Here is a 26,624-nt window from a genome sequence, read left to right as displayed (position 1 = left end):
GTATAAACACTCAGGACAGAGATGAACAGAAAGCAGAACTTCCTTCAGAATGATTGTGAAAAAGGCACCAGAAAGACAGCACCGTGAGGACCAGAACTGAGATGTTTTATCCCCCGATTCATGAGATGAAAATATGTTTCAGGTTAATTAGAGTAGATAAAGCTAGTACGTTCTGAAATCGTTTATGTTGGAATCTTCCACCACAGTTCAGTGAAAGTGTCTGATAGTTTCTTCCTTCTGAGCCAGTTGGTAATCAGTGAGTTTCTAAAGTGGCTTCATTAGACTGAACTAAGATCTGTTATATCTGAAAGTGCTGCAGCAGTTTAAAAGTCTTCTTCCACTTGAACTACGGCTGAGGAGCTTTAACAGATGAAGGTGTTGGACCATGAAGGTCTGAGATTACTGGGCTTCATAACTTCACAGCTCCTACTTCGGAGAACATAGTTTGGTCAGATGAAGATAAGTCAGTCCAGATGGAGTCCAGATGGAGTCCAGATGGAGTCCAGATGTTTGGTGAGAATGTATAATACCATTACAATATAACATACAACAGAATACCAGGACTACAGTGGATGTATGGTCCTGACAGTGAAGAACAGAGGTGGTAGTGTGATGATATGAAGCTGTGAGAGCAAAAGATGTCAGGTTAGATGACATTTCTAGATCAGACCATTGAGATCTGAGGAGAAACCAAATCCTGGCTGAGGTCACTGCTTAACTAAAAAACAACTAAACATCAGGGAACAGTTCTGCTGAGAAACAAACTAGAAAGAAAGAAAATTCACATTCAACATCATCGGTACCAAGAAAGACGATGTGACTTTCTCCACTATGTAACATAAATATACTCTTTATTTCTGTTTACATATCTTTAGAAGGCTGAACTTCACCAGCTTTGTTTGAGGAACATCTAAGGCCACACACGCATCAAGACCAACGGAACAAAACATTTTGATTTATAGAAAACTCTTCAGTTGACAGACCAGCTCTGCTGAGACCAACCACCAGAGAGACTAGTGTCTGAGATCAGAATAAAGGATTGGTCAGCTAGTATTTATCAGCTAAAATGCTACCATATCAAACATGGGTCATATATACATACATACATACACACATACATACATACATTATCCACTCTGAATGCACCGATTCTCTACCAATCCCAACCACCTGGCAGAAATAGAGAAGCTCCCTCACCATAAACTTAAAGAAATGTGATACCTGTGGTCACAAGTGAACTCTAAACCTCATCGTGTGTCTACAGTTTGTTCTCAGAGTGGAAATAATGGACGGACAAAAAAACAACAAAAACTAGGATCAAGAAGTTAAACGAAGCCGAAAAGTCGGTTTTCAGGACAGATATTTTGACCCTTGGCAGCTGGAGAGGCGGAGGTTAAATTATTGATGGCTCAGGAGAAGATCCACAAGAGCCTCAGAGATGCAGATTTATCATCTCCACAAGAATCTGAGCACCAACTAACTGAACGCCATGACGGACTCCGCTACACGGGTAATAGTGTGGAATACTGGAACATGTATGAAGAGAAGCAGCAACAACTCTGCATTCAGTCCGTCCACTCTAACAAACAGAACGTGACCTTCATTAAAACCTGACGGTACTCCTGTTAGACGTGGACACCAGTGGACACCAGTGGACACCACTGAGGTCTAGCTGTTGCTGCTTGCTGGAGTCCACTTGGAGGACTGGGATCCAGCAGGTTGTAAACTCTCTACTTCCTGGTAGAGCAGCCGCCACATGGACTCAGGCCCTCAGAGAAGATGAATCTGTTCCATCTGGACTCTCCTGGACCTTCGGATCTGTAAAGTCGACCGTGGCCATCACCACCACACCGGTGCTCTCCCGACTGACAAATCAAAATGTCTGCTGTGATAAAATCCTCTGGGCCAGTCCCAGTGGTGTTCATGTAGAGAACAGAGGTCCAGTAGAAGCAGCCGTGAAGACAGGACCAGTGTAGAGTCCTGGTCCATCGACAGGAACCTTAGAGGAAATAAAACACGTTAGAATGCAACCGGCTGTTCTAGGATTTAAAATAAACACATCAGCCTCATTAAATAGATAAATACAAGGATTTTAAATAATAAGCAACATAGATTCTCTGTATTTCATCAGAACTTTAGAGCTTTTAGTGCAGTTTCCTTTATATTGCAGTGAAAAAATCACCCAGAAGCTCCTCTGAGGGTATTATTTATTTATTATATATGTCATCATGCACCGAGTCCGGAGTTTAATCCAGAAACTTATTACTAAAGCTTCCTTTATGTGGAAGGAACGGGTAGATGGGGTTTTTAGTAGGTAGTGGTTTTATTCTGTTCAACTATAATTTAACTGTTTCAGGAACTATCACAACAATCTGGGCTGAATTTTAATCCAACATTAAGATATTCTCCCTGAAGGAAGGGTCCAGGTCCCGCAACTAAAAACAATCTAGTCTCAGTCGATTATATTGGAGGAGGGTGAGGAGTTGTTATTTAGGACAAATTATATAATAAATAATAACAAGGACAAATTAGACGAGTGATGGTGGTCTATTTGGTGGTCTATTTATCTATGGTCTATTTTTCACCTTTGACTGCACTCCTGCACTCCATCAGGGATTTTATAACTGGTCATGCCTGCTGAACTGTCTTGTGTTATTAAACTCAATAAATGGTAATGATTTCTACCTCTCCCAGAGCCTGCAGGGCCACAGTGGCTGCCATGGCCTTAGCATGCTTCTTATTGGGACTGGCAGTCTGAGGCTGGTAGTCCACTCCATTCACCGTCACCTGGAAACAACCACAGAGATTCAGAAACGGCATGAAAGCATCGAAGTAAACCTCAAACATTCACCTAAAAATACTTTAATCTGTTTTAAAAATGGGGGCTGTATGGTGGATCAGCGGTTAGACCGTCGCCTCACAGCTAACTAACTAACAACAACTAACAACTAACTAAGCTAACCCTAATGAGGATTAAGGTGTGTAGAAGATGGATGGATGTTTTAAAAATGGGACTGTCATTCAGTCTCATAATCCAGCAGGTGTACTCACCTGTTCTTCACCTGCTGACTCTAAAACATCTCAACTAAACATTCTTTTGCAGGAGTGAACACAACAGTCTTCATGCATAGCAGGAATTAGGTGAGATGATGCTGGTTTTAGTGGTAATCTAGTTTCTACACAGATACTGGCTGGAACTCTTCTCTGGATCTAGTTTTGGGGTCTAGAGGAGCTTTTATTTCACTCCCCCAAGCTTTTAAGGCAAGCAGAACAATAAAAGTGGATTTTTAAATAACTGGCTGCTGGTAATCGAACCTGATCCACACTCAGAATGAACAGGAAGATCTGAGATGAATTCAGCTTCAGCTCCGTCAGCTCAGTGCTTTATGGATACTGTTAGCAGCGTTAGCAGTGTTAGCAGCGTTAGCAGTGTTAGCATGCTGACCCCTCCACCTGTCCACCAGGTGTCTCTGTGTTTTCTGGGTCATCAGCTGATTGATCCACACCTGGGATCCAGAGGCTCAGCTGATAAAACCTCCCTTGTTTTCCTGCTTCCTCCAGGAGCTCCAGCAGCTGCTTTATGGCTTCAGTTTGGGACTTTAAGGAGAGTTTGGGTTGATTTAGGTAAAATAAATCCATTTTAGTCATTATACAGCTGTCGTTCCAGTTTCTGAGTCCAGCTGGAACAAGTAGAACACGTCATAGCTGCTGTTTTTGTGGGTTTATTATCTTTTTAGCATTAGTCTTGTCTCAGTTCAGGCTAACAGAGGAGCTGGTCTGAATCTTTAGGGAAGAAAGTAATAAAGTAAGAAAGTAAGAAAGATGAGTTTAACCTTCAGAGAACATTTAAATGTGTGAAAAGGGGAACGATGACAGAATTAAAATGACCCACCTTGAACAGGAAGTTCTTGCGGTGGTCGGGTCCGCTGTGATGAACCATGACGAAATCTGGCTGCATGATCCGCCTCTTATTACACAACTCAATGAGAGCAGAGACCGGGTGCTTCCCTGTGCAGACAGAAGACCAACAAACATCCTCAGATTCAGGGATAATCTGCATCAGTTCAGCTGATATAACGTGTTGAATATTCATCCGGTTTGACTTTCCCACCCAGCGCTTTACTGTGTTTCAGAAATGCTTTCATCAGACTGAAGGTAGAATCTGTGTTCTGGATGTTTGTGAAACGGAGAGCTGAACCTTTTCCTGATTTTAGGAAACAAATGTGGGTCTGGGTCCAAATTATGAGACCTGAACAGACCTGAACAGACCTGAACAGACTTGAACAGACCTGAACAGACCTGAACAGACCTGAACAGACCTGAACCTCCAAAAGCAGCAGAATTTAGCTGATTTGGAGGAACTTGAACAGATAAATTTTCTAAAGCTGCACTGACGAGTCTAAGACATACAGAAGATCAAATTAAAACCTAACGTCCTGTTATTCTGAATCTATGCAGCTCCTGCCTCTTCTGTCATGAAGGGATGGAACATGGAACATGGAACATGATGGTGTTTTCACGTAGAACAGAACACTGATCAGTAATTTCCCATCAACCTCGAGTTGACTCTGATCTACAGTTTAAAACAGAAGTGATGTGATCAGAATCTGCTCTGTTCAGCATGATGGATGCCAGAGAGAGATTAGAGGAAGGCGTTCTACTGGATTCAAGTCATTCTTGGTCAAAGTTTTCAGCTTTTTCCTCTCTGAAAACTAGATTCAAAGTTTTCAGCTTTTTCCTTTTTTTGGCTGATCTTTGGTTTTCATCCTTGAATATTCATCTCCTGTTAAACTTCTACAGATTGGGAATCTTCCTGTAAGCCAGTATTATGGCTTAGGCAGGCTTATCTGCTGATATTAATAGTTCCATCTATAAATGACGTCTTTTCCACTCATGCAGCTCCGTATCATCTCACTCTGATGTTCTTCACTGTCAGGACGATGTCTTCACTGTGACGTGGACACTTCAAATATGCTGGACTTTATCTGAGAGAAGGCTTTAGTCATGATGTTCCTTTTCTAGTCTTCAATTCCTGGGCTTCTATTTTATTTTTCAGTAAAGTTTCGTCTTGTAACCTGATTCCCACCGATATTCGCTGAGCTGAATCTGACGCATCTACAGGTTTAGAGTTCTGGTTAAATAAATAGTGTCAGTAGAACCTTCATGAAATGATTTTAGTTTGTTTTAGTCAAAAAAAATCAAACACATTTAAGGATAGTTTACATCAGTGACCTCGAACTCCTACAACTCTACTTTTATGTCTTTTTAGATCTTTGAAGCTCTAACAGTCACAGAAATCTCCATGAAGTGTAGTTCATAAAAGCACCACAACTCAGACAAAATAATTAATAATTAATTAATAATTAAGCGATGCAGAACTTAATTAACATTAATGTGCCGCGTCATTCTCATCTTCTGATGTTCAGTCTCACATCTGGATCAACTGATCCAGATGTGAGACTGAACATCTGTTCAGTGATCTGTACTCATTACTTAAGAGTTGGAGGAGTTGATTTATTAGGTTAATTTGAGATGAGACAAAGATAGACTAAAGTTAGGTGAAAAAAGATTCGATCACTATAAAGACTGAGCTCTCTGGGACTCCATGGTTCCAGGTTTATGGATGCTGGTAGGAGAGCTACAGTAGTTACTTCATGATAAATTCTTCCTAGCTAGTTTTTTTCCAGTTTTTCCAGCATTGAAACAACCATCGACCCAGGAAACTTCAGGAAAACTCTTCCTGTTATTCATGAGAACTGTTCTGAGCTAAAGTCAGAATAGTCTCTAAATGTTGTCATAAACTCCAGAGCAGCCATATGAACATGTGCTCCAAAGCTGGCTGAAAATAGTGATGATTTGATTTAGAGCGAAGTGCTAACGGTCAGCAGCGTCATCATCTAAAACTCTATTCTATCTCTATTCTATCTCTATTCCATCTCTATTCCATCTCTATTCCATCTGTACAGGACGTTCAGGTGTATCTTCATGCTGCCTGTCCCTTACCCATTAGATCCTTGGTTACCACCAATCCTCCAGTTTGTTTCTGTGGCTTCTCTCCTTCAGCAACCAGACCTGAAACAGCAATCTTCATCAGCTTCACAACAACCATCAATATCACTGACAGAATTCTAATACTTCACACAATCGTCTTCTTTATCAGTAGAAGTCAGTGAACCAATGTTAACAGTCTTCCAGTGTCAGCCACCATCTGATGATGAATGATGAATTCAGTACATTTTTAATTTATTTTCTAATTAAAACGTTTTGGTGAGATCCTGGATTTAAAGAAGCACATTTACAATGTCAACGCCCTCCATAATGTTAATTTAATTCTTCTATTTGCTCTTTTTCCCCTTCCTAAGAGGGAAGGTTTGGAATAACTCTGACCAGAGGAGCTTCCAGGAGCTTCATGGTGTTACTAGTAAACATGAAGTGTTTGTGTTCTCCCCTCAGACTATCATCTCCTTGAAAGCATGTTGTCCAGGTTCATTAATAGAATCTATATCACAGTTCTCGGCTCAGTATTCTGCAGACCTTTGCGGTCGACCTTGAAGTCGATAACAATCGGTTCCACGGTGCCCTCGCGGTTCCTGCCAAGGCCCTCTCCGGTCTTCCAGCCCATCTTCCTCATCAGGAACTCCCCGACGCCTCCCGATACTGGAGCCGCCCTGAGGAACTGGTCCTAATCAGGACACAGAAGAATATTATATTATACTATATTATCTAGAACCTGTTAATGAGGAAGGAAATCCATTCAGCTCCTGTCAGACCTCAGGATCCACACAGAGTGTTTCTGTGATGTGAACTCAAAGTGTTTGTGAGAAAACTCCACAGGAAAACATTAATTCTGAAGGTCAGGAAGTAAAGTTACATCAAGTTTAGAACTGAATCTGAAGTAAATCAGAGGTTTGTTTTCCTTGTTCTACTGTGTGCAGGTAAAGTGGTTCAACATTTATGCATCAAAGAGGAAACAACACTTTAAACAAACGTCCAACCAAAGTGGTTGATTATTATTATTATTATTATTATTATTATTATCAACTAACTACTTATTATCATTATTACTTAGAATGGTAATAATAATACTACTAATAATAATAAGTAATAATACTACTATTAATAATACTGCTACTTATCTTTGCTTTCAGTTGGCATCGGTTTGAACACAGAACATGATAATTGCTGACTGGTCTCTGAAGTAGAGGAGCTCCAAGTCATCAGAAGAAGCCCCAGTTACTGTTCAGCTGGTCTGTTTGTTGTTGTTTGAGTTAAAGAAATAAAAAGCTGCACTGCATGAACAGTTGAACAAAGACATTTGTGTTCCTCAAAGGACTAAACCTGGAATCTGACCTTATGTCTCCCCCTGGAGGCGGTGAGGGTAACTACACAAATATGTTGGTTGGAGGTTTTTCCACCAAACTAATAATCTGTCTCTGCTGTCTCTGCTGTCTCTGCAACCAGTCTTTGGTTGATGGAGCTAAATTTCAGGTGCTGATGAGTTTTAACATCACGGTTTGTAGTATTTATTTACACAACAAACTCCTGCCTTCTAGCTCTGATGCTGCTTTTCTCTGTATTTTCTCTTTTTCTTCATTCCTCTTGGTATTTTTGTCACTAACATACACACAACCAAAACCATAACCATAACCCTAAACACAAACCAAAGTGCAGCTCTGTGTGCTTGTGGGATGTTCAATGTTCAAGCTTTCATCAGTGGCTTCATGGAGGTTTTATCATGTCTGTTGGTGTCTCACCTTCTTCAGCCAGGCTTGAGGACCGCTGGTGGAGAGCTCCTCAGAGCTGAGAACCTGAGCTCCAGTAGAACCAGTAAACAGACCAGGAACCGTGTTGGACTGAGCCCAGGCATCCACCTGCAGGAACACATGGAGATTTAGAAAGGGTTAGATAAAAAGATAAAGGTCAGATTTTCATCATATTTATCAGCAGGATCTTCATTATAGTCATTAGTAGGATCTTCATCATATTTATCAGTAGGATCGTAGTATTGATGACTGCATCAATACTCCAACATCCAGCAGATCTTCTGTCTGAAAGCATCATGTGAAAAATAAGACTGAAAAACTGTAACTATCAATAAAAAGTGTTCTAGCCTCACAGGAAGCTCATCGAATTAACCAAAAATAAAAATTTGTTTTAATATTAATCCATTTATCATATTCTCCCCTCAGGTTAACATTTTCCAATATTATAACTAATTTTGTTCTTGTAATTAATAATTGTAATTTCAAATGGCACTACAGTATTTTAATATGTAAAATCAAATCTATACAGTAATTTACGTTTAAATCTGCTGTTTCTGTTATCAGTGCTGCATGTCGACCTCATCTACACTTTATAGTGACAGAATGGGGAGCTTTAGATTTTTCTACTGAAATCTAGTGACTTCCCAATGATCTAATTATTTTCTAATGATTTTCTTGTGATTTTCTAATGATCTAATTATTTTCTAATGATTTTCTAGTGATTTTACTCTTACCTGCTCCTGAGCCCGGCTGAGCATGCAGATGGCGCTGATGTCATAGGGGTTCTCAGCCAATCGCCTCTGAGCTTTGATCCTCTCGGTCACGGCCTGAGTGATGTCTACCGGCTAGAGAGAAACAGGAAGTTACAGACGGTGTTACGCCCCCTGGTGGCTGGGTTTATGTGGCAGATCCTTGTTGGTGAGATGAATCGTTAATAAATTAACTGAGGAGCTACAGAGCTCACCTGTCTGACATCATGGATGATTCATTCTTCTCCTGCCTGATTGGAGGAGGTAACTGGGTGGTGGACCAATCAGAGAGCTCTGATCTCCACACCTGGAGTTTAAATCTGCAGCTAAACTCAGTCATGGTGGATCTGATTTACTGTGAGCAGCTTGTCTCTGTGTTAATTAGACTTAACCTTAACCTAACCCTGTTAACCCTGTTAACCCTGTTAACCCTGTTAACCCTGTTAACCCTGTTAACCCTGTTAACCCTGTTAACCCTGTTAACCCTGTTAACGTTTAGAAACATCCTGAGATAACATGAAATGAATGATGAATCCATTGTAGACATTGTTAATGTGGTAAATGACTACTGTAGCTGGAAACGGCTGATTTTTAATGGAATACAGAGCAACAGTACAGCAGTACAGAGGAACATTTCCAGCAACCATCACTCCTGTGTTCTAATGCTACATTGTGTTAGCTAATGGTGTTGAAAGGCTCATTGATGATTAGAAAACCGTTGTGCAGTCATGTTAGAACATGGATAAAAGTGGGAGTTTTACTGGAAAACATTGACCAGTCGTGTAGAGTCTGTAGATGATGTTAATTGAGTCTGTTAACAGAGTCAGAAGTGACTCATTGTCCTTTATGTTTAGAGACGGTTAAACTGTGAGACGCTGGTTCGTTTAGTTGATTGTTTACAACTGCTTATTAGTTAATTGCTTACACTTGTTTATTAGTTAATTGTTTACACCTGTTTGTTAGTTAACTCGGGCTGTTGCTGGTCTTTAAGTTTGGCTGAAGAGTTTAGTTGTTTTCTTCTATGTTGTTAACTCTGTTAGCCGTTGTTTGGTTTTATTAGTTTTTATTAGATTTATCACCCACCATCCTGTTTTCTCTGCAGTCTCCGTACATTTCCTCTTGTTAATAACCAGAAACACCTATAAACTCACTCTGGACAGCTGGGCTCTAACAGAACGCCTCATCTTAGCATCTTAGCTTGGCATAGAACCTCAGCAGTAGATGAGTTTCTGCACATTAAACCTTTGACAGGTTTACCAGCACAGACCTGAGTCAGCAGGATTCACAGGTCAATCAGTCAATTAATCAATTAATCAAGTGCCGTTGAGTGCAGGTAATCACAGGTAATCACAGGTAATCACAGGTAATCATGGGTAACAGAGTCAAACTCTGAGAAGCTCTCAAAACTATGAACACTGGTGTAGTAACACCCCTATACATCCTATATACTCATACAGCAAAACTACACCTGGTCGATACATCAGGAAGTTTAAATATTCCACATCCTGTCCACTATATAGAAACTTTATAGTTTTTACATTTAAAATATTAACTAAAGGCAGCTAAAGTCCCTGTAGTTTAAATCAGTAGGTTTACAGTTTTTATATTTAATGTGTCTGTCTCATCATTCTGGTCAGATGCTCTAAATGGACTTTTGTTGCCTTCATGTTGGATTCAGGTCAGAGGGATGAACTGTTCTGATCAGTTTTCAGCTCTTCTATATAAACTCTGGGTTTGGAATCGTTGTCTTGCTAAGATCATTTCATTCAGTATTTGTATTTCTGCCCAACACCTTCCAGAGACATCTTTCTTCAGGGACACATTACTGCTCAGAACTATCCAAACATTCTGTTATACTTTTAGGATCAGGACTAAAGTAATATTCTAACCTCTCCAAACCAAAGAAAGACCTAAAATGATTCTAAAACACTAAAACAGTCCAACTTCAGGCTGATCCTCACCTGAACCAGAGCGTCTGGAAACACTTTGTCATCGTCCGTGTTAAACTCCGTCTGTTCAGCTTCTGGTAGAACGACTGCTTCAGCTGGGTCTGATGATGATGATGAAGAGGTGGTCGTCATGGTAACGCTGGTCACAGCCTTCCTGGAGGAAACTGAAGCTTTCTCTGTTGTTTTGTCGATGGGAACCCATTCTCCATAGACGCCCAGACCTTCTCCCTCCTGGATAGAGGAACACAGAACATGTCATGAATCAGTCGTTCATCTGGTCAGACTTTCTCTATGGTATTCAGGAACTGGTGATTTTATTTTACTACTAGGGGGACCTTTGGTTCCATCTAGTGGCCGTTTAGAGAACTGTAAACCAAAGCAGGACGTTAGTTTGAATTCAGCTTTATCAGCTGCTTTATCAGCTGTTTAGTCTCCAAATGATTTAGAAAACCTGTTATAAAAACCTCATGGACTAATTCAGACCTTCTTTCGATGCTGTGATCCTGAAGATACCGGAAACTCTTTGGCCATGCCGGCATCACTGCGCACCGCTGGACGAACCGTCGTGTTCTGGAGGACAGAAACAGAGTTGGAGGGTTAGTAATTACTGACTGAACTCCTGAAGGACAAACTACACATGTACTACTGTAGAATACTGCAGTAGTTACATGGTCTGTACTACACATGTACTGCTGTTGAACATGTACAGGACCCATGTATCTTCTATGAGGTAGAACATCTCCATCATTCAGAACATCACAGTAAACTTACGTTGATGCTGAAGCTGATGACTTTCTGTTCTCGGAGGGCTGATCCTCCAAACGGTTTCCCATCATCCTCTTCATCTGAAACATGAGGCAGCGCCACAGGCAGCTCTCCGGTACTGTCCACGATCATCTGACACTTCTGCAGACACACAGGAAGTCACACAGTGGTAGAGATTAGAGTTTTAGTAAAAAAGCAGCTGGACTTCTGTTTGAGGTTCTTAGAGGTTTGTTCAGTTCTAACTAACTGGTTTGGAGTCTCAGGTATTTATTCAGTTTTATTCTCAGGTGTTTTTGGTAGATTTGGAAGAGACTAGGGTTAGGGTTAAACCCAGACAAAAACAACTCTCAACCCCACAAAAATCTTTATCTGAGCAGCGCCTAAATCTCATCAATGTGACCGTTTATTTCATCAGTGAGCTGAATTCTGTTCTTTCTTGTATTTTTGAAGAAACACTGCAGTAAAAATCGTCCGTTTTTAATCTAAAAGTCCAGTTGTGACCATCACAGCTAACTGAACAGTCTTCTCTTTATCTCCAGCATGTTCTGTAATCTGCAACCTTACATCAGTGAACTCCTTGATGCTGATGCTGTTGGCCTGCTTGGCTACTTTCCTCTTCACCTCCAGAGCAGTGATGCTGGCCTGAGCCGGACCAGGGGGAGGTTTGTTGGTGATGGAAGGCAGCGGCAGCAGCGACGACAGAGTTCCCATGTTGGACAGAGCTGCTGTCACCGTGGCTGGAAAACAACAAGAAATAAGTAGGTCCAAACATCTCAGCTGATTATCTAAGAAATAACCTGCATAGTAACACTAAATAACCCATTTAAACTATATTACATCACAAAGAGTAAATGATGGAGCTAGGGTTAGCTGCTAAGTGTCCTAACATAATGGAATAAACTAGTTTTCCAGGCAGCAGGACTCATCCCAGCCTCCTAAACACCCTGACAGCTGAATTACCGGATCTCTGAATCAGCTCCAAAGATTGCCAAGTCAAACTGAACAGAATAGCTGAGTTGTTAATAATATAATCTAATATAATGGATAATAAACTTAGCAGCGTAGCAGCGTAGCAGAAGCCATACCAGCAGTCATACTGGCCATAGCGGCATTCATGGCCATGGTGGGCAGAGCCAGAGGAAGCACCGTGGACCTCAGGCTGGCAGGGATGGGCATCCCAGCTTTGGCACACATAGCAGCAGCATTAGCTTTGGCAATCTCCAGCAGCTGCTCTTTATCTGGGAACAAACACAGGATGAGCAGAAACATCAAGGAACTGATTTACACATACATAAAATACGTAAAATGCAGTTTTGAAATTAAAACAGAAATGATCACTACAAAGGAACGTCAGATTTGACTTTAAAAATCTGTAAATGTTCCTGCAGCGGGTTTAATGTGTTAAATGTTTAGTGGTGAACACAAAGAGAAACTACTGCGACTAAATTAGAAAAATGTAAATGAGGAAATGACCCGACTTCTGCCTTGATTTAGAAAAATGTTTCCTGAGGTAATGAAATGTTTATGTCTCCATAAATCAAGGCAGAAGTCGGGTCATTTCCTCATTGACTTCTGTTCAACCCGACTCCTTGTAGTAACCGGAGGAGTCGCCCCCTGTTGGCTGATAGACAGAATGTAGGTTTTAGTTAAAACTCCAGCATCCAGCTGGTATTATGATTATTATGGTTTATTATTCTGGGATTCCATTGAAATAAAGTTAAATCAGACTAAATAAATATAATGTTAGTTTTTCACCACAGCTGGACAAAAAGATTAACCAGTCTGAACTCCATCTGAGTGGTTTTCTGCCAGTTAGTCTAAACTCCATCTGAGTGGTTTTCTAACAGTCTGAACTCCATCTGAGTGGTTTCTGACCCAGGTCGCTGATGCGCTGAGGGCTGGTGCTGGAGCTGCCGTGTTTCCTGGAGGGGGATCTATTTTTGCGGAGGATGAGGACAGGGGAGTGACTTGGCTCTCGTTTCCAGCGGTCCCTCTGGCTGTACGTGACCCTCCTCCGACTCCGAGACGCCGACCGAGAACGAGACCTCCACGACTTCCGGCCTCCCGACCTGCACACATTAATTGATGGTAAACCACATTAGATCCTCTGATCTGACCTTTCTATTTACATACGTAGGTATATTTATACACCTAACCCTAACCCTAACCCACCTTATCCTGTTTTTAGTCCTCTCACCTGGACAGTTATTCACTAATGAAGCTGATTACTAAGGAGTCTGACGGATTATCCCCCATAAATGATTCTACTCAGACCTACCCAGGAAGAAAGTCACTATTTTAGGAGGAGAACACTGAAATTAGACTTCTAACGACATGCCTACCCTTTAATCCCCAGAGTTTTCTGTGATGTTACTCATCCTTATAAACTAAACAACTGGATTTAAAATGAAGAAATCAATGACATAACAAAGGATCTGAAAAACACTAAACAATAATATACTCAAAATGAGCAGCGAATGGAACAAGATGGTGAAGTTTTCTGTGATCTCAGAGTAAAAACATCAGAAATATCAAAAGTATCATTTAACTACTGAATAAGGTACATTATTCAGCAGAAAACTTAGTTTACTACTGTAAAATAACTAACTAACTGTAGTGGAGCTGTCAGAATTACTTCTTTTTTAGCACAGAGATGATTTCATCTCTGTGCTGAGATGATTTCATCTCTGTGCTAAAAAAGAAGTAATTCTGACAGAAGATACTTAGCGATCTACATCATGATATGAAAAAACACAAAAATGAGAAGAATAACTACTTAGAAAGAATTAGCTCCTCTAATTAGCTCTTCTAAAATGATTTATTTGGGCAGGACATCTCCACAGTGCATCTCTACTGATGTGTTGTGATGATGACTTGTATAACGAAAAGGAGAAAAAAACTCAGAAAGGTTTAAAACCTGCTGACTGTTTAATAGTCTCTCAGAACGTTCTAAAGGTCTGACTACATCTCACTATCTGTCTTTTCTGTATTTCTTCTAATCAATCATTTCTGACTAATCAAAGGATGAATCTTCAGTGTTTCCTCTAAACAGCAACGGGTGGAATTACTGCAGGAAGGAGAAGAGAACTGAGATTAAAGCAGAGCTGCCTTCCTGCAGGATCTAAAACTGTGGTTAAACAGGGTTAGTGGGTTAGTGGTCTTTTGTCTTGAGGCTACTGTCTGCTGGATTTGGAAACACGCAGATAGCAGGTAAAACAGGAGAAACCAGCAGAAACCTGATTCCTGCAGGATAAAACAGGAGAAACCTGATTCCTGCAGCCGACATCCTTTGAATCAGACAAGTTTTTCAGTTATTCAACATAATATTAACTCCGTTGTAGCTTTTAGAAATGTGTAAAACTACAAAAAGTCTAACTGAAATAGAGCTGGACAGAAATCTCTGAATTCTACAGAACTACAGCATTTGAGTCGTTCCTCTGCTGGTTTCCACCGTTTAGACACGACGTAGGAAACAGGAAGTGATGTTTGATTTATGTGAGAGAACTTCACTGCTGTTGGAAGATCAGAGATTCATTTCTATTATTATTAATATTCAGTTCTAAGTCACTCCACCTGGACCGGGATCTCTTCTTCAGAGAGGAGCTCCTGGATCTGGATCCCCTCCTGTAGCTCCAACATGGAGATCTGGACCTCTTCTGTTTCTTTGAGGACTTCCTGTTCCTCTGTGGAGACCTGGACTGTTTCCTCTTCTTCTTGGCTACTGCTTTAACTCCGGCTGGAGGACACTTTGGACCTTCTGCAGGTTTACTCTGGAGGAAGCTGGGCTCCATGGAGGTGGACTGAGAGGTTCCACAACCTGAGGCTTCAGAAACACCATGAACACATTAGAAAAACTGGGAGGTAAACAACATCCTCTAAAAGATCACATTCAGGCAGCTTTACGGACCACTGGGGGTTTGATATGGTTCCTGTTTGGAAAAGATTAACGTTGAAGATGTTAGAGAAAAGAAGGACCTCATCAGGGCAGAAAATGCTGCTTGTTGTGTTCTCATACTATTTTCTATCCTTATAGAGGTTCTCCAGGAGTTCCTGAGGCTCATAAAAGGTTCAAACCTCCATGTTTCTGCAGCAGAAAACATTTAAGTCATATTTGTCACATTTTTACTACAGAACGTCTGCACAACGTCTGCACATCTAAACCTATAAAACCATAAAATAATCATTAAGGTGAACAGTCTGAACACAAAACAAGAGTCAGGTCTTATAACCTGGAATTAGTTGGGAACATCAAATCATTCATTAATAGTTTTTCCAACAGTAAATATCAGGATTGTTCAGAGATGGTTGTTAATGAATCAGGAAATGTTTCCCTCAGTTCAACTAAACAACAGAAAATAATAAAGATAGAAGGATGTGTCGTGAGTTTTTCATGTGACTTTTTGTAAAATGTGTTCAACATATTCAGGCTGTTCTGATTTTCTGAATGAATGTTTCTCAGCTGTTTTCTCGGTTTCATCCTTCTGATTTCACAGTTTTAATCTAATCTACAGTCATATTAGTCATATTAGTCATATTAGTCATATTACTAGAATAATAAATGTTGGTGGACAAAAATCAGCTCTATTGCTTTAGTAAAGACCCACAGTAGATGAATCATCTTTAATAACTGATTATTGTTTAATCCTTCAACTCCATTAATCCTCTGAACTCAGTTTCTGGTGCTTTTGTCTCCTCAGTTTTACTGCAATATAAAGTCCTGCATTAAAACTTATTTAGAATGTTAGAAATCATGAAAAAGTTCATGATTAATTTTACAAGAACTGAAAAAGCTGGAATCAGCAGGTAGAATGTGTTCCCAGGACTGAACATGCTACAGATATTTTACTACTTAGATTTTTAATTTGTCTCCTTGTTTACTGTGTGTTTTTTATAAACACTGCCTGCAGTTCATCTGAAAACTCTCAGCTGCTCTGAGTGCTGCAGAGGTTTTCTTTTCTTTGGTGCAAACACATTTTCTTTGGCAGTTTTAAAGATTGTAATGTAAAATAGAATAAAATATCACAATGCAAAGCTAGTTCAACGACCGTTGGAAAGGTGGAAATCAGATGAATCTTTTCAATTTTCAGTTTCTGCCTATGATAAATGGTGTCATTTTGGACATTTTAGAAAAATGTTACACACTTAAAAAGTCTGTTTTACTGATTTATGACATCCTTTAGTTTGTGTTATTATTTATTTATATTTTTTTTTCAGTAAAAACATCACAAAAACAACATTTTTTCAGGGAAAAATACCAAAAATAGAGCCCTTTGTTCACATTATGGCAGAAATGTAGAACATTATAAACATGGAAACCATTTATAACTATAACTAACTATAGCTACTGCTATATTCATCCAATGCTGTAAAGGAAAATATTATTTACTAAATAATCCAGAAGCAGCAGGGTGTAAACAGACATTACAAACTACTTTAAGAACATCGGCTACAAACCAAGTCCTACCTGGCTGTTCTGCTGCTTCTCCTTTGCTCTCTCCTGGTTTTTCTGGCTGATCTTCTGTTCTGGACTCGGTCATCTCCTCCAGCCTGATGTTTGCTTCAGTGAATCTGAGGTCCAGCTGAGGCTGAAGATGCTCTGAGGGACTCTTGGTGGACCGGAGAGCTTCATCCAGATCCCTCCTCTTCTCCGAGGAGCTACCAGCAGCAGCATGACATCAGGATGAAACATCAGAACAAGGTTAGACATGAAGAAGGTTTAAATTTCCTGGATGACAAGCTGAGATCAAGCTGAGATCATCACCATGAAAGCATTGTGTAAATATCTGAACATCCTACAGGAACCCGAGTGACCACATGGAATAAAACTTCAAGACCAAATGAGGAATATTAAATGGTTCCATTTAATATTCCTCATTTCTCTCAGAAATCTCTCTACCTGGAGCGAGTCCTGCGGCCTGGAGACCCGGTTCTGGACCGAGTCCTGGACCTTCGGTGGAGGTGTTTAGAAGTCCTCCTCACCGAGTCGGAATGTGAGTGAGGGTTGGAATGTGACGGAGAGTGACGACCGAGTCTTTCCTCATCTGCTCTTCCTTGACTGGAGCTGTCCTGTTAGGGAAAGACAGAAAGACTTTCTACTAAACTGATCCAGACATCCAGATGAGCTCCTCGATGTTCTCACTCTTCATCTACTTACGAGTCAGATCCTAGATGTGTGTGTTTATGTACTATGTTGTATGTACTATATAACACTAGGGTTAGGGTTAACCCTCTAAACATGGAGGAGTGTATCTGAGGAACATCCTGAAGACAGCTGCCAGTTTTACCTGTTTGGGGATGATATCTGGAAGCTCCTCCTGTCGTCTCAGAGGTAAGCTTTGACCACATTTACTTTCTCTCTGCTTTGACACGAATGCCGAGTCGGAATCTGATGAGTTTTCTTCACCTTTCCTCCTTTTCTTCTTCTTCTTCTTCTTTCCTGTTGAGTGCTGCTTGTGGCATCTGGATTTACTCTCATGATCAGCGCCTAGACAGATGATCATGAATGAATCATGAGATCAGATTAATCAGATCAGTTTAACAGGTTCATAACAGCATTAAATACACAGATAGGTGGCGCTCAGGAGGCTAATCGGCCTTTTCAGTCTGTTTGGTCCAACAGTGAGTCAAAACAACAAATAAGTCAGTGGTCCAGAGGTACAAGAGTCTAGGTTTATTATTTAGACTATCTGGTGAACTTTATGGTAAAGATGATGATGTTGAAGAGAAGATCAGTGAGGACCATCGAGCAGAAAGGTGGAGCTCATAATTAATCATTATCCTCTCCTAGTTTAACCAATCAGCATCTGTCTTCACCAGTTTTAATCAGTCAGCACTGAGACCTGCTCAGGAGAGTTTTAGTGCTGCTCAGGAGAGTTTTAGTGCTGCTCAGAGGTCCATAACCCTGATGAGGCTTTTTTCTGCTCTGAAAGAGGATCTACAGAGCTGATCTGAAAGCTGGAACAGGCTCGGATGATGATTATAGTGACGGAAGCAGGAAAAGTAGTCTAATAAAGAACACATTAGCTCTAACACACACTAGACTTTTGACTCAACAGATTTCTCTGACTTTAAAAACAAAATAAAATTGCAGAGTAGTACAGCTACTTCACTGAAGTAGTTTTTCCGACATGAAAGCTCAATATTTCACGGTATAATAACAGACTTACCTCGCTCCTTTCTGGCTTCTGTCGGTGTTCCTCTTCTATGAGGCAAAGATAAAACCTGAGTTAGGCACATTTGAAAAGTAGGAGTTAAAGGAGAATTCCAGTTTGTTTCAGTCTTTCATATTTCCCATTAATGCGACTCTAAGTTTGATGCTAACTTTGATCTCTTTACTTCAGAGATTCAGGGAAATGAAGAGTTTCATAAAACTGCCTGAGAACAGTTCAGTGGAGAAGTTTAGCTCAAACTCCCAAACGTCTGTTGTCAGTCTGATTCCATAGAAACAGATTTTAGATGATTTTTGACTGGGGCTGCTGTGGCTCAGGTGGTAGAGCGAGTCGTCCAATGATCAAAGGGTCGGCGGTTCGATTCCCGCTCTGTCCTAGTCATGTGCTGTTGTGTCCTTTAAGACATTTTACCCGCCTGGCCTCCAGTGCTGCTACTCACATTGGAGTATGAATGCGTGTGAATGTTGGTGGTGGTCGGAGGGGCCGTAGGCGCAGAATGTCAGCCACGCTTCCGTCAGTCTGCCCCAGGGCAGCTGTGGCTACAAATGTAGTTTACCACCGCTGAGTGAGAATGTGTGAGTGAATGAATAATGGATTCATTGTGAAGCGCTTTGAGTGCCTATGAGTGGGTTAGTTAGTTAGTGGGTTATATAGCGCTATAGAAATCTAATCCATTATTATTAAAGAGAGCTGAGCGTTCAGTCTGAACAGTCTCTGCTTTTCTTGGGTGTTGGGACAACGAAAGTGATTCCTACAGCTGTAGATTCATTAACTGGACTTCCACTGCTGGATTTCTCTCTGGACACGTGGAGATATTAAAGTCAGGCATCAACAACAGAGCACAGAAACATGATGAGCTTCCAGAGGTACGATATCTCTGAGGACTTACTGTCGTCTCTCTGGCTTGGCTCCATCCTGACTTCAGTTTGGTTTATCTCCTCATAAATTCACTGAAAGGACCCTCTGTCCTCCTCAGAATGTCCACTGTATGATCCACAGCTGCATTTAATTACTCAGTCTGATCTAAACAAAGCAGATAAATCAGCCGATGATCGGGTTAGCACGTTAGCTCATTCTATGTTTCTGATGTGCTTTCCTTCAGTCAAACTGGAAACTAATCCTTAAAATGATAGATGATGATGATGATAACCCTAATCTCTTTAGGAAGTTCATGCTGATCCTTCTGCTAAAGACTGTTCTCTTCGTTTCCTTGAATCTCTGACAGAACAGCAGAGAGTAAAGTTAGCGAGACTTAGCAGCCACATAGACGGGAATATGCAGACTGAAACAAGCTGAAATCCTACTTTAATGGTAAAGAGCTAGTTAGTCACAGATTCCTGTTTTTAATCAGCTCTTCTTCTGACTGCCAGCAGGTCGGTCTCCTGGTGTGTCTTCATACCCTGTTGGTGTTTTTATAGAAGAATTTGCTGCAAATGCAGAGTTTTGAGTCGACAGAAACCAGGACTAGGCCTGAAGGCTGCTAAAGTTCAGGACCAGCAGGAATCTGATGACAAACAACAGATAAGTGTATCTGGAACTCTGATTTTAGAACATAAATATATTTGTGGGCATAAATGCTGACCAGACTAATGAAGTTGGTGCTGCAGTTTATCTGCTTCAAACACAAAATGCTGAAAGGATGAAATTTTAAACAATAACCTACAGGGTGGAGCTGAATGAAGCTCAACAGAACATTAAAGCTACAACAGAACATTTTCTAATGTTTACTGACAAAGATGGAAAAGAAAAGGCATCAAATGGGCCTCCTTTGGGTTGAAGTGACGAAGTGACGAAGTGACATGACAATGACACAAACTCTGTCCTGTTCAAAGTCATCGCTCCGACGAAGATGAATCACTTCTGGCTGCACATAATAAACAAGTTATTATCCAGAACTGTACGAAATATGTGGTCAATTGTAATTTAGCAGCTTTATTCCTTACTGGCCTGTATTTCTGTTAATATTCTACAGATAAATAATGTGTTTTCTCTGTGGGACAGGAGAAGATACAGTGGAACTCTGTAAGTGTAGATGGGAATCTGATGGATGCTCTGAAGCTTCACCTGCTCTGATGTTTGCTTCCTCTCTCCACTTCAGCTTCAGACTCACAGCTGCTCTCCTTGTCTCGATTCCTCTTTTTCTTCTTGCTTTTGTGCTTTTTGTGCTTCTTGTGTTTCTTCTGTGAGCCTCTGAAGTCTTCGTGCTTGTCTGAGGTGCTTTTTTCTGCTGCTGCTGCCTTCATTTCCCCAGAAGGAACCACCTCAGCACCGCTGGAAGACCATCAGACAGAGAAACACACCATTACTGCTGGTAGAACACAGAAACATCCAGAAACACACATTAATACTGCTGGTAGAACACAATAAACCTGCTGCTGGACCTGTTATTGGACAGTAATGTTCAGAAAATACAGATCTAGGAGGACTCTGGCTTCTTCTAAACGACACAAAGCACACAAAGCAGAAAACATCTAATATTATATTTTTAAAACAGTCTCCACCCTTCCACTTGAAACACAGAAGAACTGCTTCATCTTTAACCAAATATTTCCAGCCGTTTCTGTGTTTCCACCTCTATTAGTCCCACTAATGTCCCCACTTCAGGCTGTCCAGTCCCAGCTGATCTAATGTCTCTGTTCCAGCTGATCTAATGTCTCTATACTCCTGCTGATCTAGTGCCCCTATATTCCAGGTTTCTCTTCAGCTGATGGTAAATCTCATGTTTAACTAGCGGCTAACGTTAGCTCGGTGCTAACTCTAACCCGGAGCTCAGATTTTCTGATCGTTTCTGTTCTCCAGACTGATCTAATGTCTCTATACTCCAGCTGATGGATAACAATAATAGATAACCATAATCGATAACTAATAGGTAACTATAATAGATAACTATAAGGGTAAATAGGTTAGCTCGCTGCTAGCTGCAGGGCTAACCCTAACCCACACTGATGATTATTAGATTTTCTGATCGTTTCTGTTCTCCAGACTGATCTAATGTCTCTATACTCCAGCTGATGGATAACAATAATAGATAACTAATAGATAACTATAATAGATAACTATGAGGGTTTAGCTCGCTGCTAACTGCAGCTCCGGAGCTCATATTTTCTGATCATTTCTCTCCTCCAGGTTGTCCTCTAGCTGACAGATAACTATAATAGATAATTATGATGGATAACTAACAGATAACTATAATAGGTAACTATGAGGGTAAACAGGTTAGCTCGGTGCTAACTCTAACCCGGAGCTCATATTTTCTGATCGTTTCTCTGAACAATCCTCAGAACTGTGAGCGGCTAAAACACGGACGGAAACAAGCCCAACATACTTCGCTCTGTCTTCATTCTGGTCTTCAATCTCTCGGATTTTATTCAAAATAAAATCTTGGAAAATTTGCTCTATATTGGCCGCCATGTTTTGGTGTGCATCTCATTAAAAGTCCGGGTAGGAACTGTCCACCTGTCAAGGGTCCGGGTGTCAGTTGGGTTAAACCACAGGCATGTATAAGGCATGTGTAAGACATGTATAAGGCATGTATAAGCCATGTGTAAGACACACACACACACACACACACACACACACACACACACACACATATATATATATATATATGAAGGCATGTATAAGACGTGTAAGGCATGTATAAGGCATGTATAAGGCATGTGTAACACACACACACACACGTTCTGCTCAGTGTTTTTTGTGAACCCTATCTAATCTCTGTTTCTCTCGCCGCAGTTCTGCTGGCTGCTGTGCCCGGCTCTGCTCCTGCCCACTGCATCATCAGTGGAAATCCTGCCTCTGCCTCTGGATCTCCCTGCCCGTCTCTGTCTTGCCAGCCGCCTGCCGGACCTCCGCATCTCCCTCCCGCGAAGAGGATCGGCTTTCCTCCCGGCTCGTCCTCCAGACGCCTCCGCCGCTCTCTGCCGCCTGCCCGCAGCGTCGCAGAGCGTCCTCCCGGACTGCCGGTTCCTGGAAGTCTGCCCCCCCTCCCCCCCTCCCCGTCCTTCCTTCCTTCCTTCCCTGTTTGTAAGTTAGTTTATTCCCTTAGTTGTTTATTGAATTCTTAATTAATCCCATTTGTTCCCATAGTTGTGTTCAATAATTCTCTCCCATCTGGTTTTGTTTAGCTTAAATTATTTTGAATAAATCAATATTTTTTTCACCTTCATCAGTCTCATGTTCTGTGCACCTTCACTTGGGTTCCATTCTCTATGCCGTGACAGTTTTGTACAGCTACCACAATGGTAGAGACTCGTATTGCCCTGACCACTGGATCCAGAGTGATGGGATCATCTGTAGACATACAGAAGGTCTGGTTGGTTGTTTGGATGCTGCTCCAGTTAAAAAACAGATAAAATATTACAATCTGACCTACTTGAATGTGGTAAAAACAGTGTTTCTGTCTTCTTTGTTCTGTTTTTGATGTTCAACAATCAATCTCTGATATATAAACCATTAAACTGGACTCTGCATCATTGTGAGCGTCCAGACCTGCACCAGGACGCTAAACAGTGCTTCAGTTTTAACAGCAGGGCAACCAAACCTCCTGGTTGTTCTTTAGAAAAGGATGAAAATGTCCTGGTTCTCATTGTTTCTCTTTGGGCCACTAACCCAGGTAAACTTCCAGCATCATCTGAGGATCTCATTGCCAGGCCGAGTGTCCTGGTTTTCAATAATCAAAATCTGGGATTGTGTGTGAGTCATTGTTTGCCTTTTATACAACCGCTGGCAGCACATGCCGACTGAGCAGGATATAAAGCTCTGGGTGAAACACTGTCTGCTCTACTGAAGGAAACACGAACAGGCACGTAGGTCAGATTCTAGATGTCTCCTAAATGTAGTTTTTAGCTGGACACTGATGGAGGAACTGAGATCAGAGGGTTATTGGTTTAAAAGTAGGAACAGCAGGAGGAGAAGGAAGTTCAGATACATTATTTGAAGGAGATTAAAAAAGACAAAAAGAAAGAGGAGCTGGATGATGGATGGATGTTCAGTTTAGTTCTAGCTGAAGAGACATTTGATTTAAAAAGATTTGTAAAACCTCTGTCAGATTCAACCTCACATGTTCTGATCTGCACTTGTGGAGGAACTAGTTTGGATCTATACACACCTCCACTACAAATACAACTTGAACTCAATAACATTTTGAATCACTTCCAGTGAAAGATTGTTTTGGACAATTTAAGACTGACAGGAAAATAAATGTTTGATGCAAACAACAAAGACTCTATTGTCAAAGAGTCCCCTTTTGGTACATTTTGGTCTAAAAACCCAAATTAAATTGACCATAATTCAACATTAAAATCAAATAAGAGAGAAAAACTTTTTTGTTCCTCTAGATTCAATTATTTTTACCCACAATCGTCAGCTCAGCTACGTAACAGACGACTAATTTCACAAGACTTTAAGCCTAAATATGCTTAATTTTCTCTGATGGAAAGAAAACTAATGAATTCTTTCTGTTTTTAACGTTTCTGGCTGATAATCTGAGTCCTTCTGGTGGTAATTCTGGCCGTTATAAGTGTGTATGTGTGTGAAATGAGGGCTTTTTATCACTTCTTTAAAACTATTTCTATTTTATATTTCCCACTTTTCTGTGTTTCCTTTATAAATGGACAATATCTGACCTAAACGTGAGATTTATGTTTAAAATACTATGATTTTAGTTTCTGAGCTCAGATGTGAAAATGTGTTTTGTTTAGTTTTTTACTTATTTAAAAAAATTCTACTGTATGTTTTCCTTTTTTTGATGTTTTTCAAATATATCAGTAAAAATATATAAATTTATAAAGAATAATTGGAGATTGGAGGTTTTTTCATGGATGATTTATATGAAATGGTCCTATCAGTGTTTGGAGTATTTGTGAAATGTTTTAGTAAAATATTGGACTGAAACATGTGTAGCAGGATGAATGCTGCACTCTCTTTGGGTTGGCTGTGTTATGCTCCTGTGACAGAATGACCATGCCTTGCTTTGACCAATCATGACAGGAGGATGCACTATAAAGCTGGGCAAGGGTTCCTCACCGTTCTCTTGCTGCGACGTCAGGGGCACGCCCCGCTTCCCGTTTGCCTCACTTCCTGTTTACCGTTGCTAACAGGCATGGTAGCAGTTGCTGCATTGTTTGCCCTTTCTTTAAGGCTGTGTTCATTTCTAGTGGTTATAGAGGCCGTTTATTTTTATAGGGTCACTGTTGGGTGTCCATAGCCAGAAAGCTGAGCCGCTCGCTGGCTGCTGTACGTCCAGTTCGAGCCGTGAGCCGCTCGCGAGCCGTTACTGGTAGGTTTCCTTTGCTTGCGATCCCATAATGTGTTTTTGTTGCATGTGTGTAACAGCTTGTCATTTTAGGCTGTTACCGTGGCTGCCGGTTGCTCCCCGTTCTCTCGTGGTGGACAAAATTTACTGATTGGCGGGCCGCCGTTTGTCTGGAGCTGTGCTGGCTACACGGGGTCCCAAACGTAGGAGATGCTGCTGTTTTGTCTCCGTGGGTTTGTCTCGCAGACGCGGGTCTGTGTTGCCGACGCTGACAGGTGTCGTGCCAAAGTAGTTACCCCCGTCAGAAAGTGTATCCCCTGCCGCGGGAGCGCGCATGCATTCGGAAGGGTGGAGCTATAATTCTGTGTTTAGATATCAGCGTAGTTTATGAATAAAACAAAATGTGGATTGTTACGATCATGCTTTGACTGTCAACCATGTTTGGTAATTTAGCACATGACAGTTCAACCTAAATAAATGCTTTTGCTATACATCGCGTGTTGCCTAATTAATAATATTGATAGCGCTGCCTAATAATGTCTTTTCCTTCTCCTTGTTGTAATAAAGTGTAAGCGATCACCCTGCTGACTAAACGTAGGCTCAATACTCTTTGGGTGGGTACTAGATTCAAACGCGCTGTAATTCACTCTTTAGATCAATCTGTCCAACTTCTGATACAGTAAAATCAACACCACTGTGAGCATTTTAACACACTGCATTTGCTGCAGCACTGCCAGCAATAGTTGTTGCTGTAACTCACTTTCCACAGGCTTAGCAACACCTGTGAATTAGGACTAATTTCATTAATCACAGCTAAAGTTATAGGGGGGTACAAATTATTTCAGCCTCATTCACCATATTTTTCTTTCCTGCAAAGGTCTCTTTTTTATAGAAGGTTTGAACAAAAGAAAATGAGCTACTTGGTGTTTCTGGCTGCCTGTCGGCCATCTTGGTTTGACTCTTTTTTTTTTAAAGAATTTGCAATGGCTAGCCAATCACTGGCAGTGGAAGAAATGATGCAATAGGATCCGCTGTAGTGGCTGATGTCCAACTATGCCATCAAAACTTATGCACATACAAGAAAACAGCTTTAGAAGAGCTGCACACTGTCATGACCTCTATGCATGGAAGGGTTAAAGGCATCAATAATGAACACAACACAAATAAATTGCTATCATATTACAATTCTGCATAATACACAGTGAAGAATCACAGTGATATTGTAATAATTGAAGGTATTTTTAATTGTTACTGTATTTTTGCAATATTTTTACTATATTTTACTGTATTTTTCCTATATTTTTTACTGTATTTTTCCTATATTTTTACTGTATTTGTACTATATTTTTCACTGTCTTTACTATATTGTTACTTTATTTTTATGAGATTTTTTTGCTATATTTTTGGTGTATTTTTACTATATATTTTACAGTAGTTTACTGTATTTTTTAGTATATTTTTGCTGTATTTTTACTGTATCTTTACTGTATTTTATGAGTCTGCTGTCATCTAATCTCTCATGTAAGATCATGTCACAGGAGGGGGCGCTACTGGCCTCTTGTGGACACAGGCGGTAACGACACGACATTATTACAAACTGTATAGCTGGCGACATTACAGATGCGCAGCACTTCCTGTTAATCTTCAACGTAAAAGCATCTTCCTTTATTGTACATTTTATGTCAAAAGTTTTACTAAGCGATTTTGGTCGATTCAGAAGGATCTCTGGTGTAAACCAAGTCGTATTTGACGACAGCTAGCTTCTCCACTTGCTCCAATTACTTTTGTTGTAGTCCGAGTCACGTCCAAACAGGAAATGAATCCACAATGTAGCTAATGACAATCTATAGCTGCATCTCCGTGATGGCAGCGTTAGCGAGCTAGCAGCTAATCAGAAGTTAGTGACAAGCTAACTCCAGCGCTACCAGCAGCGTCTCTTTAAAAGGTGCTGATCACGATATCAGGCTGAAACA

The 26,624-nt window shown here is 40.7% G+C and overlaps 2 protein-coding genes across 4 annotated transcripts in view; one reads left to right on the top strand and one right to left on the bottom strand.

The window, feature by feature from the left end:
* Nucleotides 1–834: 834 nt before the first annotated feature.
* LOC111579044 (protein SON) lies at nucleotides 835–22,335 on the bottom strand. Of its 3 annotated transcripts, none has more exons than XM_023286114.3 (20): nucleotides 21,721–22,335; nucleotides 20,460–20,666; nucleotides 18,393–18,427; nucleotides 17,511–17,710; nucleotides 17,123–17,292; nucleotides 16,691–16,881; nucleotides 14,800–15,049; nucleotides 13,102–13,295; nucleotides 12,312–12,464; nucleotides 11,791–11,963; nucleotides 11,233–11,367; nucleotides 10,945–11,031; nucleotides 10,474–10,692; nucleotides 8,498–8,608; nucleotides 7,755–7,871; nucleotides 6,535–6,682; nucleotides 6,004–6,072; nucleotides 3,893–4,008; nucleotides 2,686–2,787; nucleotides 835–1,999 (listed from the first exon to the last, which is right to left on the bottom strand). In XM_023286114.3, exons 1-20 carry the CDS (start codon nucleotides 21,804–21,806, stop codon nucleotides 1,922–1,924), a joined length of 2,841 nt encoding a protein of 946 aa, XP_023141882.2. In that variant the 5' UTR covers nucleotides 21,807–22,335; the 3' UTR covers nucleotides 835–1,921. The 3 variants fall into 3 exon arrangements, with proteins under 3 accessions (XP_023141882.2, XP_023141883.2, XP_035811284.2); XM_023286115.3 differs by having other exon boundaries at nucleotides 20,460–20,703; nucleotides 21,721–21,812; XM_035955391.2 differs by having other exon boundaries at nucleotides 20,460–20,700; nucleotides 21,721–21,807.
* Nucleotides 22,011–26,624, top strand: part of LOC111570747 (ATP-binding cassette sub-family C member 4-like) — a 43,302-nt gene continuing 38,688 nt past the window's right edge. The window contains 4 exon segments of the mRNA XM_055008714.1: nucleotides 22,011–22,023; nucleotides 22,131–22,417; nucleotides 24,582–24,675; nucleotides 24,745–24,854. Of these exon segments, the coding sequence (XP_054864689.1) occupies nucleotides 22,011–22,023; nucleotides 22,131–22,417; nucleotides 24,582–24,675; nucleotides 24,745–24,854 (504 nt within the window).

The sequence above is a fragment of the Amphiprion ocellaris genome, chromosome 24 (assembly GCF_022539595.1).
Source record: "Amphiprion ocellaris isolate individual 3 ecotype Okinawa chromosome 24, ASM2253959v1, whole genome shotgun sequence".
NCBI lineage: Eukaryota > Metazoa > Chordata > Actinopteri > Pomacentridae > Amphiprion > Amphiprion ocellaris.
Note: the sequence above shows the minus strand (reverse complement) of the source record. Positions and strands in the feature narration are given on the sequence as shown.

Excerpts from the sequence above, each read along its gene's own strand:
- LOC111579044 (XM_023286114.3), bottom strand. The coding sequence starts at position 21,806 with ATGGCGGCCAATATAGAGCAAATTTTCCAAGATTTTATTTTGAATAAA. Across the intron at positions 17,293-17,510 it reads CAGATATCATCCCCAAACAG|GACAGCTCCAGTCAAGGAAG; the intron begins GTAAAACTGGCA and ends TTTCCCTAACAG. Across the intron at positions 2,788-3,892 it reads GCAAGAACTTCCTGTTCAAG|GTGACGGTGAATGGAGTGGA; the intron begins GTGGGTCATTTT and ends GGTTGTTTCCAG.